General features: G+C 34.7%; 1 protein-coding gene across 1 annotated transcript; it reads right to left on the bottom strand.

Annotated features, from left to right (window-relative positions):
* Nucleotides 1-2,407: 2,407 nt before the first annotated feature.
* LOC133825462 (uncharacterized) lies at nt 2,408-3,436 on the bottom strand. Its single transcript, XM_062258396.1, has 2 exons — nt 3,083-3,436; nt 2,408-2,947 (listed from the first exon to the last, which is right to left on the bottom strand). The coding sequence occupies exons 1-2, from the start codon at nt 3,434-3,436 to the stop codon at nt 2,408-2,410; spliced, it is 894 nt and encodes a 297-aa protein (XP_062114380.1).
* Nucleotides 3,437-16,475: the final 13,039 nt, after the last annotated feature.

Genomic DNA, 16,475 nt, shown 5'->3' with positions numbered 1-16,475 from the left:
ACTTGACAATAGGAGTCATCTAGGTCACTTCTGTGTAAATTACTCTGACATGTATGGACTCCTTCTCAATGCTTGGTTGTTCCAAGAACTCTAGTGGAACCACTTTTAATGTGTTTGCTTCCCAGGTGGTGGCGAGTCGAGATAGAGCGTTAGCATTAGTATTTTGCTCGTGGAGGACCTACTCGATGGAATAGAACTCGAACTCAAACATTTTACCTTTAACCTTAGCTAGATAAGCTGCCCTTGAGCTTGCTACTCCCCTAACATTTGATTAACCATGAGCTGAGAATCGCTAAAGCATTTAATTGCTCTTGCCTTTAGCTATTTTGCTATTCGAACTCCAGCCAATAATGCCTCATACTCCACTTTGTTATTGGAGGCATCGAAACTAATTTTGAGGGTCATATGGAAGCGATGCCCTTCAGGAAAAATTAAAATTATTCCAGCTCCAGACCCGTTCTCATTTGACCATCCATCAACGAAGAGTTTCAACAATTCCTGTGCAGGTTCCCTCATTGGTTCGTCATGGAATCCCGTACATTTAGCCATGAAGTCAGCATGAGCTTGTCCTTTGATTGTTGTTCATGATTTGTATATTATCTTGAACTGACTGAGTTTGATTGCTCACATTAACAGAAGTCTCGATGCCTCAGGCTTTTGTAAAACCTGCCTTCAAGGTTGATTGTTTAAGACGTTTATAATGTGGGACTGGAAATATGACCTGAGTTTTCTCAAAGCCAAAATCAAACAGAACGCGACTTTTCCGAGCCCAATAGTTAGGCCCAGGATATTAAACTTAGGCTCGACCCATGACAAGCCCATTAAGGGTCATGCAGTATTGGGCTTGGTCTAGGCCCATCCTCTGGACACTCTTTTAGTGGGGAATAATTTTTATTCTAAGACGGCCTAGGGTCCTCAAGTTTGTTTCTTATACAACTCAAAGATTCGGGGATCTTATCTAATCCCAATATAACAACCTTTATCCTTTGAACATAAAGTGTTACTCCCCTAGCTGATAATTGAGCCTAAGAACTGGGGGCATGCTAATTGTTGAGTAATTTATTCCATGCACAAGGGATTAGGAAAGATTAATGATATGCGCACCCAAAATATGTACCCAAACATTACACAGAGTGACGTGCCAATGCCTTTTAAAACAAAGGATCCTAGTTTTGATAAATTTGATTGGCTAGGCTAAGATTTTATCACGTCACTATGTGTGATGTTTAGATGCCTATTTTAGGTTCACATATCATTACTCATTAGGAAAATGTGTTGCATGCAATTTCAGTTCTATTACTTCCCCGTAGGGTAACGCCATCCCCATAACATCGTAGGGTGTGACAACTTCCTTTTGTTTATCTACAATTGACCCCTCAATAGGTTTACGAGTAGCCTTCCATAAGTAGCTGAATGAATGATCAAGGTTCTCTCTGGGAATCTTAATATGATTTAATGATAGGGAGTAACCTCGAATTACCTAAATAAAGGATGCATTTCCTCTCCATTCATTCCAATCCAATACTTGAGAATTGGATCTTATATCTCTGTTTTTTTTTTGATCAAGAAGAAAGAAACGTCATTGAACAAACAGTCCTTCACAACCAAAGGACCAATCACCCAACAAACAAATAACCTGAAAACACAGCTAACAAATAGCCCCTAAACACACTTTAGTTACATTGAAGTTTTCTTATAAAGAGCTGGTGTTGAGTAGAAATCTTCCTATTATTAACAATGTATAATCTATACTTGACTAAGTTTATAACTTCCTTTGCTATACTTCTAGCTGTCAAAGAAGAACCATAAAAAACACATCTATTTATGTTCCACAAGATGCTATAGATCACTGTTACTAACACCAAGTTCTGAATAGACTCCATGATACCACTCCGCCTACTGTTGAGCCAAACCACCCAGTCATTGTAATTACTGGGCCAAGCTTGAAACCCAAGCCAAGCGAAAATGAAGGTAAGTATCATCTTAGAAAGGCAGCACTCAAAAAAGAGATGAGTGTGACTTTCATTATGATCTTCACACACTAGACAAGAGAAGCTGTTCAACTGAAAATTGATTCTAGATAAATTGTCTCTAGTGAGGAGGTGAGCATTGACCACCTGCCAAAGAAGAAACCTGTGCTTAGGGAGAATCGTCTTACACCAGACCGCATGCTTGTACTCCACGAGCTGTTGATTGAGGGTACTGTTATATAATTTGGAAGGCTTAAACTTCCCTGAAATCCAAGCAGCAAGGACCTCTCTCTTACTGAATTTACTCCTTAAATGGCAGAATTCCTCCAATACCAGCTGCTGTCCAGTTTTAGAGAATAATTCCAGAAATTAACTCCCTTCAAATAGATTTCCTTGATCCATTTGACCCAAAGGAGGTCCTGTTTTTCTGAAACAGTCTAAATGTACTTGGCTAAAATAGCTCTGTTCCAGTTAGCCCCATCCCTGAACCCGAGCGCTCCATAAGCTTTAGGGAGGCACACCTGATGCCAAGAAGCCAGATGAAGTTTACTGCGATTCCCTGAAGCTCCCCACAGAAACATTCGGCATAATTTCTCGACCTCCTTGACAATACTCTGAGGCAAAATAAACACACTCATCCAATAATTTCTAAGGCCAAACAGAACAAAGTGTATAAGAAGCATGCGGCCTGCATAGGACAGATGCCTACAAGTCCTAGATAATAGTTTCAACCTGATTTTATGAACAATAATCTCACAATCCTCATGTTTCCACTTAGTTGGTCTCATAGGGACCCCAAGATACCTAAGAGGAAAGGACCCCTCAGGCAACTGAATTTCCTGTGCAATAACCCTTCTCTCAGCTGCATTAACTCCACCAAAGTAAATATGAGACTTATTAGTATTGATAGATAAACCAGTAACCTCACTGAACTTCCCTAGGGCCTCCTTAAAAATGCTCACTGCCGAGAGGGATCCCTTACAAAATAGAATTAAGTCATTTGGAAAACAAAAATTAAGAAGCTTAAGGCTCTTACACATAGGGTGATATCTAAATGTAGAAGCCCGAGCAGCCAGTTGAAGGTTTCTGGTCATATATTAAATAATGAGCACAAAAAGAAGGGGAGACATTGGATCACCCTGATGCAGCCCCATTTTACCCTTAAAGCTACCTTGCACTCTACCATTCATAAGTAAAGAGTAAGATGTGTTTCTCACACATGTCATTATCCAACCAATAAATTTCATAGGGAAGCAAAAGGCCCTCAAAAGATCTTCAAGAAACTGCCAGTCAACTGTGTCATAAGCTTTGCTAAGATCTATTTTAATGGCACATCTAGGAGAAGTTACAGCCCTACCATAATTCTTGATGGGGTCCTGAAAAATCATTATGTTATGAGTAATTGACCTGCCCCTAACAAACGCACCCTGGTTAGGCTGAATAAGGACAGGAAGAACTAATGCCATACGAGAACATTACAATTTAGCCATACATTTATACAACGTGGAGCAACAAGCAATAGGTCTGTAGTCAATAGCCCGAGCTGGATTAGAGACTTTAGGTACCAAGGAAATAGTGGTCTCATGAAGTTTAGAAGGAAATTGACCTGTGGTAAAACCTTGAACTATTGCTGAACAGATATCTTTCCCAATTTCCTGCCAAAGCTCTTTGAAAAAGCCAGAGCCGAATCCATCTGATCCTGGGGACTTAGTGCTACGAATTCCAAAAAATGCATCTTTGATTTCCTTGCTCGAAAAGGGTTTTAAGAGAAGGAGTTGTTGTTCTATGGAGAGCTTGGATCCCATCTCCATACAATGCAAGTCTATTATACCAGTAGCTGAACTTGGGCTGCCTAAATAGCTCTTAAAATGGTCAACAAAGTGAGTTACCACCTCCTTAAAATCATCAATCAAAGTTCCTTGTTTAGTAATATAAGTAGCAATACTGTTATCTGCTCTTCGTTTTTTCAAACAGGCATGGAAATAAGAGGTGTTCATATCCCTCTTCCTAATCCAAGTATTCTTACTACGCTGAGCAAGAAAGCTATGGTACATGTGCTCCTGTAAAGTGAACTCAGCAGCCCTCTCCTTAACTACCTCTTGCAATCTGTGATCATGGGGATAAAATTGAGCTTGAAGTTGAGCTTCCTGGTATGCCTCCTTAGCCGAATGGTAGTTGAGACCTATATCTCCAATAGCATCTCTGTTAAATTTGTTAAGTCTGTGCTTCAGCCTCATAAGCTTTAAGTAAATAGCTCTCAGTCCAGTAGCTTTAAGAGGGGCCCTCCAACTGCTCATAACAACTTCTTTGAAATCTGAGTGGCCAATCCAAAAATTATAAAATATGAAAAGCTTGACTCCCATTTTCTCCATAGGCATGTTAGTGACAACACAGGAGCAGTGATCCGAGACTACCTCCCAACTAAAAACAGCCAAAGAATGAGAAAAGAGATCAAGCTAATCCTCATTCATGAATACATGATCAATCTTAGAGTAAATCCTAGCTGAACCTTCTTGGTTGTTTGTCCAAGTAAAATAAGAACCAATGCTTTTAAGTGCCTCAACTTTGGTATCAGCTAGCCAACACAAAGGATCAGCCAACTTTGGTTTTCCACTTGATCTGTCTAAACCAGAGAAAGGGGCATTGAAGTCCCCTAGCACAATCCAAGCTCTCACAGAAAGAGAAATCCTGTTAAGATCTTGCCATAAACTCCTCCTACTCTCCAATATATTGTGCCCATAGACAAAAGTTACATAAAAAATACCCCTCTGGTTTGCCAAATTGACCATACAATGAACAAACTGATGTGATTCCTCCAAAATAGTCATTCTCACAAAGACTTTCCTCCAAATTATTAAGAGTCTACCCTCTATAGTCGGACTAGAGTAAAACTCCCAATTAGGAAGTTTATGCTCCATGAACTCAACAATTTTATTCCCCCTCATTTTGGTTTCTAACAAAGCACCAACTCCAATCTTATTCCTACTACAAATATCTAAGACTGAAATATGTTTATTAGTACTATTCAGCCCTCTCAAGTTCCAACTCAGTATATTACAATTATCCATTGGAAGAACTAGCTCCAAAATTACCTTCTTTGCCACCCTTCTTCTGCTCCTGAAGAACTACAAACTGATTTGTCTGTTTTTGAACCTGAACAGCCGGAAGAGTACTACCACTTGTTATTAGACCCTGCCTTGCTTATACGTAGGCACACGTCTTGGAGTTTGCCATTGCTCACCCTTATTTGGTTCCTTCAACTGATCAGACTTATCCAACTCTGAAAGCTGAACCTCCTTAGACTTCTGAAACGAGTTATCCTCTACAGCAGTAGCTCCAACCAAACCTTCAGGTGTCTCTTCATTAAGCCCCTCAGAAACTTTAGTCTTCTCGTCTGTTACTTCAGGTTTAGCTACAACTTCTTTTTTCACCCATTGAGTTTTATGCTCCTTACGACAGTCCACCATAGAATGCCCAAATCCAGAGCAACCCTTACATTTAGTAGGCAGCCATTCATATTCTATTCCCTGTTCCATAATCTGGCCATACTCATTGATAAACTGAATACTTCGAGGAGGATTATCTATTATCTCCATCTCCACAAGAACCCTAGCAAATTGAATTCGTGATCGCTCCCTAGTAAATTTATCTACAAGAAGCGGTTTGCCAATAGTGCTCACCAATGCACTAATACACTTGCTGCCCCAATACTGGAGTCCAAGGTCATGTAGACGAATCCATAATGGAACTGAGCGAATGAGACAGATTGCACTGAGATCCGCTGTCCATGGCCTAATGATAATAGGTTTTCTGTTGAATTGAAGCACACCATTCTCTAATACATGATCTCTCATTGCTTCATCATTAAATTTGACCATAGTTAGCCCCATCGTCATTCTAGCAATTTGAGCAATCCCTAGATGGCCCCAAACTCTTTTAAGGAACCCTTCAAACACTGCAATTAGAGGGTTAGCTCCAAGCACCATGAATATTAATGCTGAACTCCAATTCACAGATTGAACTTTAACCTCTTCAATATCAACCTTAGCATACTTCTGCCCATTTCTAAACAATGGTTCTGTAAATTCGAGTTTCTGGTCAGAAAATGAGAGCTTACTCGTCATGAATTGTTGCCATTGATGCTGGGCCACTGACTGAAAATCCCCTTCAGCTACCTTGTCCCCTTCATCTGCCTTATTCGCCCAAGACGCACCAGTCGGACCCATACCAATTCCATCTCCCTTAACCTCAGAATCCTGGGTGTTCATAATCAGTCGATCAGTTTTAGCGAACTTCAAATCCCTAGACCTAGGCGTATCTAGGGCCATCAGATCATCCTTTTCCTGCCCTATGATTCCCACTCCCTTAGTACCTGGAACAACCTGCACCTGTACATTAGGCGACAACAGCTCAACCTGTTCTTCGACATGAATTTCAGGCCTACAAATCGGCTTCTTCTTCTTCGCCATGGAAGAGAACAATCTGAGACTAACCTTTGTTCGGATCTTATATCTCTTAACATACTATATATCTAGAGAAATTTCAAACTCATAGACATTCTTCAATGAATGCCCTAATTCCATTTGATACAACTACCAAAGTACCATTTTCCTAAAACCTTTTTATTTATTAATAGCAAGAAAAGAAATCGACAGTCTCTAGACTCATACAGTTGCCGAAGGCAGAGTCTAACATTGAAAAATAATGACTGGCGCTTGGATTTCACCTTATGCTCATCCAATGCACAGAGAAAGAAATCCTACACCAATTGTTTGGCACAAGAATCAAAGAAAACAAGCCAAAAGTTTCAGAATCCTCTCCCCACCATTCAAGTAAAAACTAATAAAGTTTTCAATTGCCTTGATGTTAGCGTGGTAGGCTCTAGTAGTGAAAGGTGTCGACACAAACCTAATTAGCACTATGAAGTAGTGGCGGAAAGTTTGAGGTCGTCTGAATGTCCTACTAAGCCCCCAAAAATACCAACATGTTGAGCCTGATGGTTTGGCCAAAGACTTTGCTAAAGGGACCTAGTGAGACCCTCATCGAGGTGCTTAATGGAATGTAAAGTTAATACCGTGATCCAGACAAATCCTAATGTTTTTCTTGCTGAGGCCACTTGAGCCTTCAAGGTCGAGCCCACAGAGATGCTCAGAAAAAGGCTATTGAGGTCCAAATGCTATCAAGGTTGTTATAGACCCTTAGGTGAATGTCACCAATGTAAACCAACTAAGAGTTGGGGAGAAAGCAGAACCCACACAGAGGTCCAAAAATTGCATATAGTCAAAGACGCGCCCCAAGAACAATTATATTAGAAGTCTTGCTCTGTTGAATATCACAATCAACAAAGCACACAAGTTAAGATAAAAAAGGCTCTAACCCACACCACCTGAAATCTCAAAAGTAGCTCGAGCTTGGGGTTTGTTTTTACCAACATTTCTTGGACCTGAAGTTACGAAGAAAAGGAGAAATGTTTATCTAGGAATTGAAGATGATCCTTAATAGAAAACAAAAGGTTAGCCAACGAGACTTTATCAACGAGAAAAGGAACCCCCCTCCAAACTACAACACAATATTAAGCTCAACATCTAGGTATGCGAGCCTTATCCCAAAGATATTAAAAAAAATAGCATGTGAGGCAATCAAGAAAAAGGCGTTGGCTCTCAAGAAGAATGGCAAAACACTGGACTGCCTATTCACCCAAGACATCATGGCGTCCAATAAGCCTAAGGGCTTCAAGATTCCTACCATTCCTTCGACGATAGAACTAGTAACACTAACTTCTAACTCAAGACATACAAATATTGGGTGATGTTGTATATAGCCAATGGCTCGTTGTAGTTGAAAGACTTCCCCCGAGTCTTTCATGGTCAACTCAAGAATGTTAATTGACATGTTTGCGCATATATAAGAAAAATTTATAGAAATGTTTGCCTACTTGGTGATAAAAAAAGAGTAACTCTGTTAGGATTTGTTAAATTAATTCCCTTGCAAATTAGAATTTCCATTATAATTTTTCACTAAGATTTACACCCTAGACTGTCTAGTACATAGGTGACTTGGACACCATGAACCTGTAATTCTAAGCTCTAATAAACTAGATTATTAATTAAATACTTTAATTAAGTAATTTTATTTATTAATTTCATGATTACTCCACTATAAATATGGAATTGCACTCTTAGTAATTATTGAATTATATTAACAAATAATCTCGTGTAGTCCACTGATACACTACATGTAATTCTGTCATCCATTTATTGGTTCATAAATTAAAGCTGGTCAAAAATACTATTTCACCATTCTAATTACCTCATGTTCCTTAAGTACCATTAATTCACTAGTGAACAGTTAATTTATAATCATATTATTAAAAATTTGAGCTCAATAACTATTCAGTTCCAGAATTAACCCTTAAGGGAACAAATATACATTTTGATAGAAAAGCGTGGATATCAAATCTTGAAATAACATGTTTGTAGCCATCCATGCCATTGAATCTCCAAAACAAAAGTCATTTGCCTGATATATAAACAAACCTTAATGGGTTAATCAAAAGACCCAATAGATTTTAATAGGAGTTCATGACTACCTAAGATACAGACTGGTCTACATATGATCATCATGCTGATTAAATTAAAGCTTTATGGAAAATGGTACGTTTATAAAGAAATTAATTCATATCGGTCGTGTCATATATAATCTAATTTTATAAAATATATTCATGAAGATGTCGATCTACATTAACCATCCAGATTTAGATCACATGCATTCAAAGAATGCTTAGGGAACCATAGTAGCAACCATTCAATAAAGATTCTTTACTTTAATATGTTACTACTTATTTGATTCATTATTTATGATCTTAATGCTCGTGTACTCGTACAAGATCATAATCCCATAAATGAATTTGATTTTTTTATATTTATATTAATTATTTAAACATTGATTGAGATATTTAATTATAAGATAAATACAATTTTATTAACTATTTACATATTCCTTTACGGCATAAACCCTAACAATTTTCTCATTTATTTATTTTATTAAGTAAGATAAAATATATATACATTTAAAATAATGTATTATTTCAAAGAATCATAAAAATTATATAATTCAAAATTAACTTTATCTTATAAAAACTAATTAAATTATTATCTTATAATAATCTAATTTTAATTAATTCTAAAAATTAAAACCATTTTCTCAATATCAATTGATTTAAAACCAATTAATAGTTTAGTTAACGTTTTCAAATAAACCTATTAGTTATTTAAGTTAATTAGTTACATATAATTGACCAATAATTATATATTTGACCTGAAAAATTAATTTTCTTGCAAATTAGTCTTTTCCCATTTAATTTGTCAATAACAATCACATCCTAGACTGTGTATTATAGTGGTAACTTCGAGATCATGGACCTATAATTCGAAACTCCAATAAACTAGATTATTAATTAAACTCTTTAATTAAATAATCTTATTTAATAATTACATTATTACTCCACTATAAATATGGAACTGCACAATTAGTTAGTATAAAAGAATATTTACATAATTATCTCATGTAGTCCATTGATATAATCACTTCATGTAGTTTTGTCCTCCAATTATTGGTTCGTAAATTAGAGTTGATCAAAATTATTATTTTACCCTTCTAATTTCCTCTTGTTCCTTATTTACCATTAATTCACTAGTGAACAGTTAATTTATAATTATATTATAAATTTAAGCTCAATAGCTAGTCAGTTCTAGAATTAACCATTAAGGGAACTAATGTACGATTTGTTAGGAAAGCTTGGATTCCAAATCTTGTAAGAACATGTTGCCAGCCACCCATGTCATTGAATCTAAAAAAAAAAAGTCATTAGCCTGATATACAAGCAAACCATGACAAGTGAATCAAAAGACCTAGTAGATATGAATAGGAGTTCCTGACTACTCAAGATGTAGACTAATCTATTTATAATCATTATTAATCTAAAATAAGAATAAGTAGAAAAAGTGTTAAAATAAATTTAACTTAATAAAAAATATTTCAATTATTGTTTACTAACATTACCTAATATTTAACTTAAGAATATACAAAAAAATATAATATACATTTAATATAACCAATTTTCGGCAAACAAATAAAAAAAATTGAAACGTTACCCAAAAAATCTCCAAAATAATTTTACAAGGTCCTCTAACCTTGTATGAACATTGCCCACAATATTTTGAACCTAAAACAAATATATAACAATCTAAATTTGTAATTTCAATCAATTTATTTAAACTAAAAAATAGAAATCAGGGCAAAACATGAAAAATACTTACCAATAGCATATTACCAAGTCTCCTTTTGATGTTTGATGAAGATAATGATGAAATAGAGCTAAAAGCTTTGAGTTTACACCCCAAAAATGGAGTTTTCGGCGGTGGACTGAGAGGGTGAGCCGAAAATGGAGAATATGGAGAAGAGGGAAAAAGAAGAAGAAAAAAAATGGGCAAATGAGAAAGAAGGCACGGGCTGGAAAAAATTAAGAGAAAATGAGGAACTCTATCTCGACGGACCCATTAGGCCAAACAAGATAAGATACTAAAATAACCAATCTCGGTGGACCCTTTCGGCCTGTTGAGATAGAGTAACTAATCTCGGGGGGCCCATTTGGCCCGTCGAGATAGATCAATTTTTTTTTTAATTATTTTTTAAAAAGGCCACCATTCTTGGCAGCCCATTTAATGCCCACCGAGATTTTTCTCTATCTCTGCGGACGCACACGGGCCCATCGAGATTGGTATGACAAAGTAGCCAATTTTTTAGTAGTGTTGATATGAATTAAATCTTTATGAAAAATGTTAAGTTTATAAAAAAAATAATTCACATCGGTTCTGTCATATATAATTTAATTATATAAAGTACTTTCACTAAGATGCCTATCAACATCAACAATCTGGATCTAGATCACATGCATGCAAAAAAAGATTAGCGAACTGTACTAGCAACCATTCATTATTGATTCTATACTTTAACATTTTACATAGTATTCTATTCATTATTTATGATCTTCATCCTCTCATACTCATGCAAGATCATACTCTCATAAACCAATATGAAATTTTTAGTTAATTATATTAATCATTCAAACAAAAATCTAGATATTCAATTATTAGAAACATACACTTTTATTAACTTCTTGAATAAAATGTCTTTATACATGTTTTGTGGGCAGAAACCCAAACATGATCGAGCCATTATTTCAGATGGGTTTAGACACAACAATATAGACAAGTGCATATACTCTAAGACTTGTGATGACTGTCATTTTAGTATGTCTAAATGCTGATGATATGTTGATTTTGTGCAATGGCATGAGAAAAATTATAAGAACAAAGTGGTTCATTTCTTCTACCTTTCCAATAAATGATCTTGGAGATGTTGATACCATCTTAGGTATTAAAGTTATAAGAAACCATGATAGTTATTCCTTAAGTCAAACCCTATTATATTGAGAAAGTGTTTGACAAAATCAGTCATCTCAAAATCAAAGAGGCAAATACACCATTTGATTCAAGCCAAAAGCTTGAAAATAATGATGGTAGATTTGTGGCTCAATTAGAATATGCAATTGTAATAGGTAGCCTAATGTGTGACTTGTTGTGCTAGAGCATATATTACATATGTGTTGCAAACTTAGTAGGTTTATTAGCAATAAGTATCAAACATTAGAAGGATATTAAAATAAATCTTTGATATCTTAAGAGAACCAAAGAACTTAGCCTGCATTACTCAAATTTTCCTAAGATACTTAAATAATATTTTGATCCAAATTGGATATCAGGTGTGGGAGATGATATCTCAACTACCTAATGTGTGTTTACACTTGGTTTAAAAGGGAATCATATTTATCTCAATTGTTGATTGTTTTCTTGTCTCCCTAACAGTAAATGTTTTATACTCATGTCTTCGACAATGAGTGATTTGTACTCCACTTCTTGATGGTCGTAAAAATGCATTAAATGATTTATTGGGTAGTATCACTTTTTGGTAAATTAAGAACAAAGTTGAGTTGACTCACTCTACAATTACTTGAACTGTTGATTGAGAGTGTTCACTTTAGTGTCTACTCGACAATTAAGCATAGAAAGTCCATGTTAATTTTTTATTATGTGCTTCACTTAATTCAACGACCCATCTTGTAAATCAAATTAAAATTTTAGGCTTAAGAATCATTCTTTTGAAATGATTAGCTCAGAAATATAATGATCAGATGACATTGGAATCATGGCTGAAGATTGTGTGTAGTTGTGATTTGTGCAACTTCGAGCTTTTCTAACTGGTTATATCAAGTTTTTGTATCACTTAATGATTTACTCACGTTGTATAAAGGAAATTATTTGACTTTTACCTTTCTTATTAAGATTGTACAAACTGCTACTTTTAAGATTGTACAACATTGGAAGAATAACTCTTCATCCTGTGGTTTTGTTAATAATGGTGTCAAGGTTAAGTAGTCTTAAGGTTTTTTGTAGTGCATCAGCACATTCTTGAGTCCATGTGAAATCTTTATTTCTCATCAATGCCAAGAATAACATATTGTTGAAGGATCTACATATTATAGTCTAGATGAAGGCTTTATATAATACTAAAAAAATATAAAATAAGAAAACTATTAATATGAATATAGTGAATAAATTACTTACGAGATCTCCACCCATTATGTTCTCTAACCTTTTGTCCTATAAAGTTATGTATTGTGAAGAACAAAAACTGCTTTCTTCAACCACAATTTTTTTCGCCTATCTTTGATCAAGCCTAAACTAGTGCGGACTTGCTCTCAACATATGAGATAGAACTACAAGAGGAAAGACAGATGATATGGGCAGCCAAGAAATGATAGAATGTCTAGGGTTTTTATTTCTCTGATTTACTTTCTAGTTAAATTTTTATTTAATTAACCCTAACCCTAGCTATAACACTCTATATATAGGCAACACCCTAGGACACTAATTGATACACTTAACCATAGTTATCAATTATTAAATTAAATTAATTAAAACAAAAAATCAGCTATTGAATTTGAATTAATTTGATTTATAATTAATTGATTAAATAAATAATTAAATCCTTCTTCAAATCAAATATTTATAATTTGAACCTTAATTTAATATTATTTATTAATATTAACATCAATTTGTCAATATTAATAAATTGACCTAGTCAACTTGATATTCATAATTGATAACTAAATCAACTCTTTGAGACTATTAAACATGATTTAATCAAAGACGATGTGTGGACCATGGATCCATGAATACAAGCTACAATAAGTTCCTGCAAGTCTATTTTTCAAATAAACAATCTCACAACTTATTAATTCCGTATGACTCCACTATAGACTCAAAATTGAAATCTTGATTCATAGAAAGTATTTTCCATAATGTAAATACACTATCCATTGTTATAATCATTACCTTCTGTCAATCCTCTATTGACGACATACTAATGTGTCAGGTGAATTTTACCATTTTATCTGTCATTTGTATTTTATCATTAACTCCCACTAAGTTTCTTGTACATGATAAATATGTCAACTTAATCACATATGTGAGTGCTAAATCATTTAGCCATTTGGACTAAGCTATTGAGGAAATATACTTTTCACTTCTCACAAAAGCTTATAGATTTCATATGTATTATAAATACTCTCATTTAATTAAATTATTGAATCTCCAACATATAAGTGTAGGCTATGTCGTAGGGACAAGATTTTAATGAAGAAGTCAAAAGACTCGGATAATATAATTAATAGAAATATTATCACTTAGAATTTAGATCGACTTGACCAATGATCAACTTTATGATGTTGATTATATTCGATAATGACGATAATTATTTATCCATCAATAATCATTGTCGGTCCTAGTCCGATGTAATAGGATACATCCAATCTTATGTACTTGGTTAATGTCTTGGACAAGATATCACACCATTGTGTAAGTAGATCATGTCACATTACCAAATCAGTGAAAATACTATGCACTGATTTAATTTTAACACTAATTCTTTCGAACATATGATTATTATTATAATCCAGTGTGACTTAGTCACTATAAGTGTAAATATACATATGTTTAACATTTTATAGATGTTTGTATTAATAAATAATCATGTAATAAAACATGCAAGTAATGCAATTGACAAACAAAAAAATTGATTTCTTCTACTTTTATTTATAACTAAAAATGTTACATAAGAAAAATAGTTTCATAAGGGCATAAAACCTAATATTTATTGGGGAGAGTGGGAATATACCACAACTCTATGAAGATTCTAAATGAAAAATACGATGCAATGAGCTTAGAAATAATCAAAATAATAAAGGAGAAACCAAAAAATGAAAACCAAACAACGCTATGTCATAAAGCACCAAAATTGTAGAAGAACACCAAAATTCTTATACGTAAGGAGTATCGAAGTCCAAATTCTTTATTTCCTAGCCCTTTGTAGATGCTTAAGGCTTTTTCAACGAGGAAAAGGAATTGAGAATGAACATGCCTGTGAAATTCTCTAGTCAAGCACTTTCTTGATGAATTTCTTGGAGAAAACTTATGCTCTTGGAGAGGTTAGAGAGAGATGGGAAGTGGGATCAAGGTTTCACAACTCTAAAATATTCATTTTAAAGTGTAGGCATCGTCATTAAGTCTAACAAATTGGATTAGGGCTTTGAAACACATCATTTGGTGCCAAAATAGACCCATAGTTCTAAGCTCCAATAAAGTAATTATATCGCTAACTATTGGCTTAATAAATGAATTAATTAACTATGAGATTTGCCCACTAAAAATTCATAGTTGCCCTTTCATAACATACGGTCTTATATTATTATAAGTTATAACTCACATTGTTGTCCATTGATATCGTCATTGCATGAGATATGATCCTCCACTAATTATTCATAATTAGAGCTAGGTCATCGTCCGTTAGCCTCTCTAATTACATATTCATCAATTAGTTCCCTTGATACTTTAATAAACATTTTTGTAAGTCATATACAAATAATATTTCTATTCTCAACTGAAATTAAGTCCTATATGTTCAAGTAACGCTATTGTTGACGCAGTTTTTCTTCAAGAGTGTATTGAAGAAATAATAAGGTTGAATTAGTGCTTAATGATAAATCAAAATATGAAATGAATTCAGAAGAACACAAATCTTTTTACGTGGTTCAGTGGTTAAAATCCACCTAGTCCACGAGTCTATATTATTGTTGTTTCTCTCTCTATTTTGGCAGAGTTTCAGTATTACCGAATAATCGTCCCTTTCCCTGTCCAATATTCTCAATATTTATAGAGAAATCCGTTTGACAGGTTTGGGTAACCACGTGAGTCAATCACAGATTTACATATTTATTACATTTAATACAAATGATTCCCATTTATACTGGGATATGATTTGATCATAAAATAAATGGTCTCCTTATATCTAGGACATTAAATATGACAGGCTGGTCATAAATAATCGTATAAAAGTACCCGAGTCTTTGGGGATTCGCCGGTACGCAATATATTTGAATTATCACGAGATGGATATCTCTCCGAGCTCGTACTTCGGCAGCCATTTGAATGTCATGAGCTCGTGCTTCAAAACCTTCATGTTTGTAGCTCCGGTTAAACCCAGGATGCCTAACATCACTCGTGCCCAGGTAAAACCAGAATTGCTTATGTGGATAATAAATAGACGTCATTTCTTTGGTTATTTCTTCGCATATTTATTTGCCAGCTATACACGAGCTGAGTGAAGGACTCATGCTAAAATTAGGGTTCAAAATTTTCCCCCCAAGTCCTTACTCGTGGTTCATGATGTTACCTTCGGATCTACACAGTAGGGACTTCTAGACTTCTGTTGCATTAAACCATGCCTGCGCACTACTTGAGTACTAGACATGTGGGATACAACAATTGGCGTCTGTTTGAGTTTCGAGGAATATAATAATTGTCTGTCACCTTTTTGCCGCCGTTTTGTCTTTTTCACCATGGCCTTTTGATCTTGTACTAACCAAATCGGATGGCCCAAGTTAATTTATGTCATTTACGTATAAATAAGGTAAGCAATTTTTGAGTTTCACCACCTTTCATTTGAAAATTTTCCATATTTTCTCTCTTCTGTATCTCTGAATCCGTCTTCTTTCTCAAAAAAACCCAAAAACCATTCGTTGCACTCAGTTACTCAGGAGTCTTCCAGGAGCTTTCCACTGCAAAATCTACCTATTTTAATCGAAGAACATACTGTAAGTACTTTGTCTATTGGTTTTTAAGAAATTTTCTTTTATTGGTCTTCTTTTTTTCCATCATTATGCTCATTCGTACTTCATCGTATTCAACATTAGGTTATTTCCCAAATGTTCTTAGCAAATAGGCTTCAACTTAGATTCAAATGAGTAGGCCTTGGAATATCTCTAGTACTACGGCATTCATAAAATTGGGTAATTTCTGGGTAAAGTTGGGTAATTCATGGTGAATT

The sequence above is a fragment of the Humulus lupulus genome, chromosome 1 (genome assembly GCF_963169125.1).
Source record: "Humulus lupulus chromosome 1, drHumLupu1.1, whole genome shotgun sequence".
Lineage (NCBI taxonomy): Eukaryota > Viridiplantae > Streptophyta > Magnoliopsida > Rosales > Cannabaceae > Humulus > Humulus lupulus.
This window is presented reverse-complemented; position numbering and strand designations above follow the sequence as displayed.

Excerpts from the sequence above, each read along its gene's own strand:
- LOC133825462 (XM_062258396.1), bottom strand. The coding sequence starts at position 3,436 with ATGGCATTAGTTCTTCCTGTCCTTATTCAGCCTAACCAGGGTGCGTTT. Across the intron at positions 2,948-3,082 it reads CAATGTCTCCCCTTCTTTTT|GGATCCCTCTCGGCAGTGAG; the intron begins GTGCTCATTATT and ends CTATTTTGTAAG.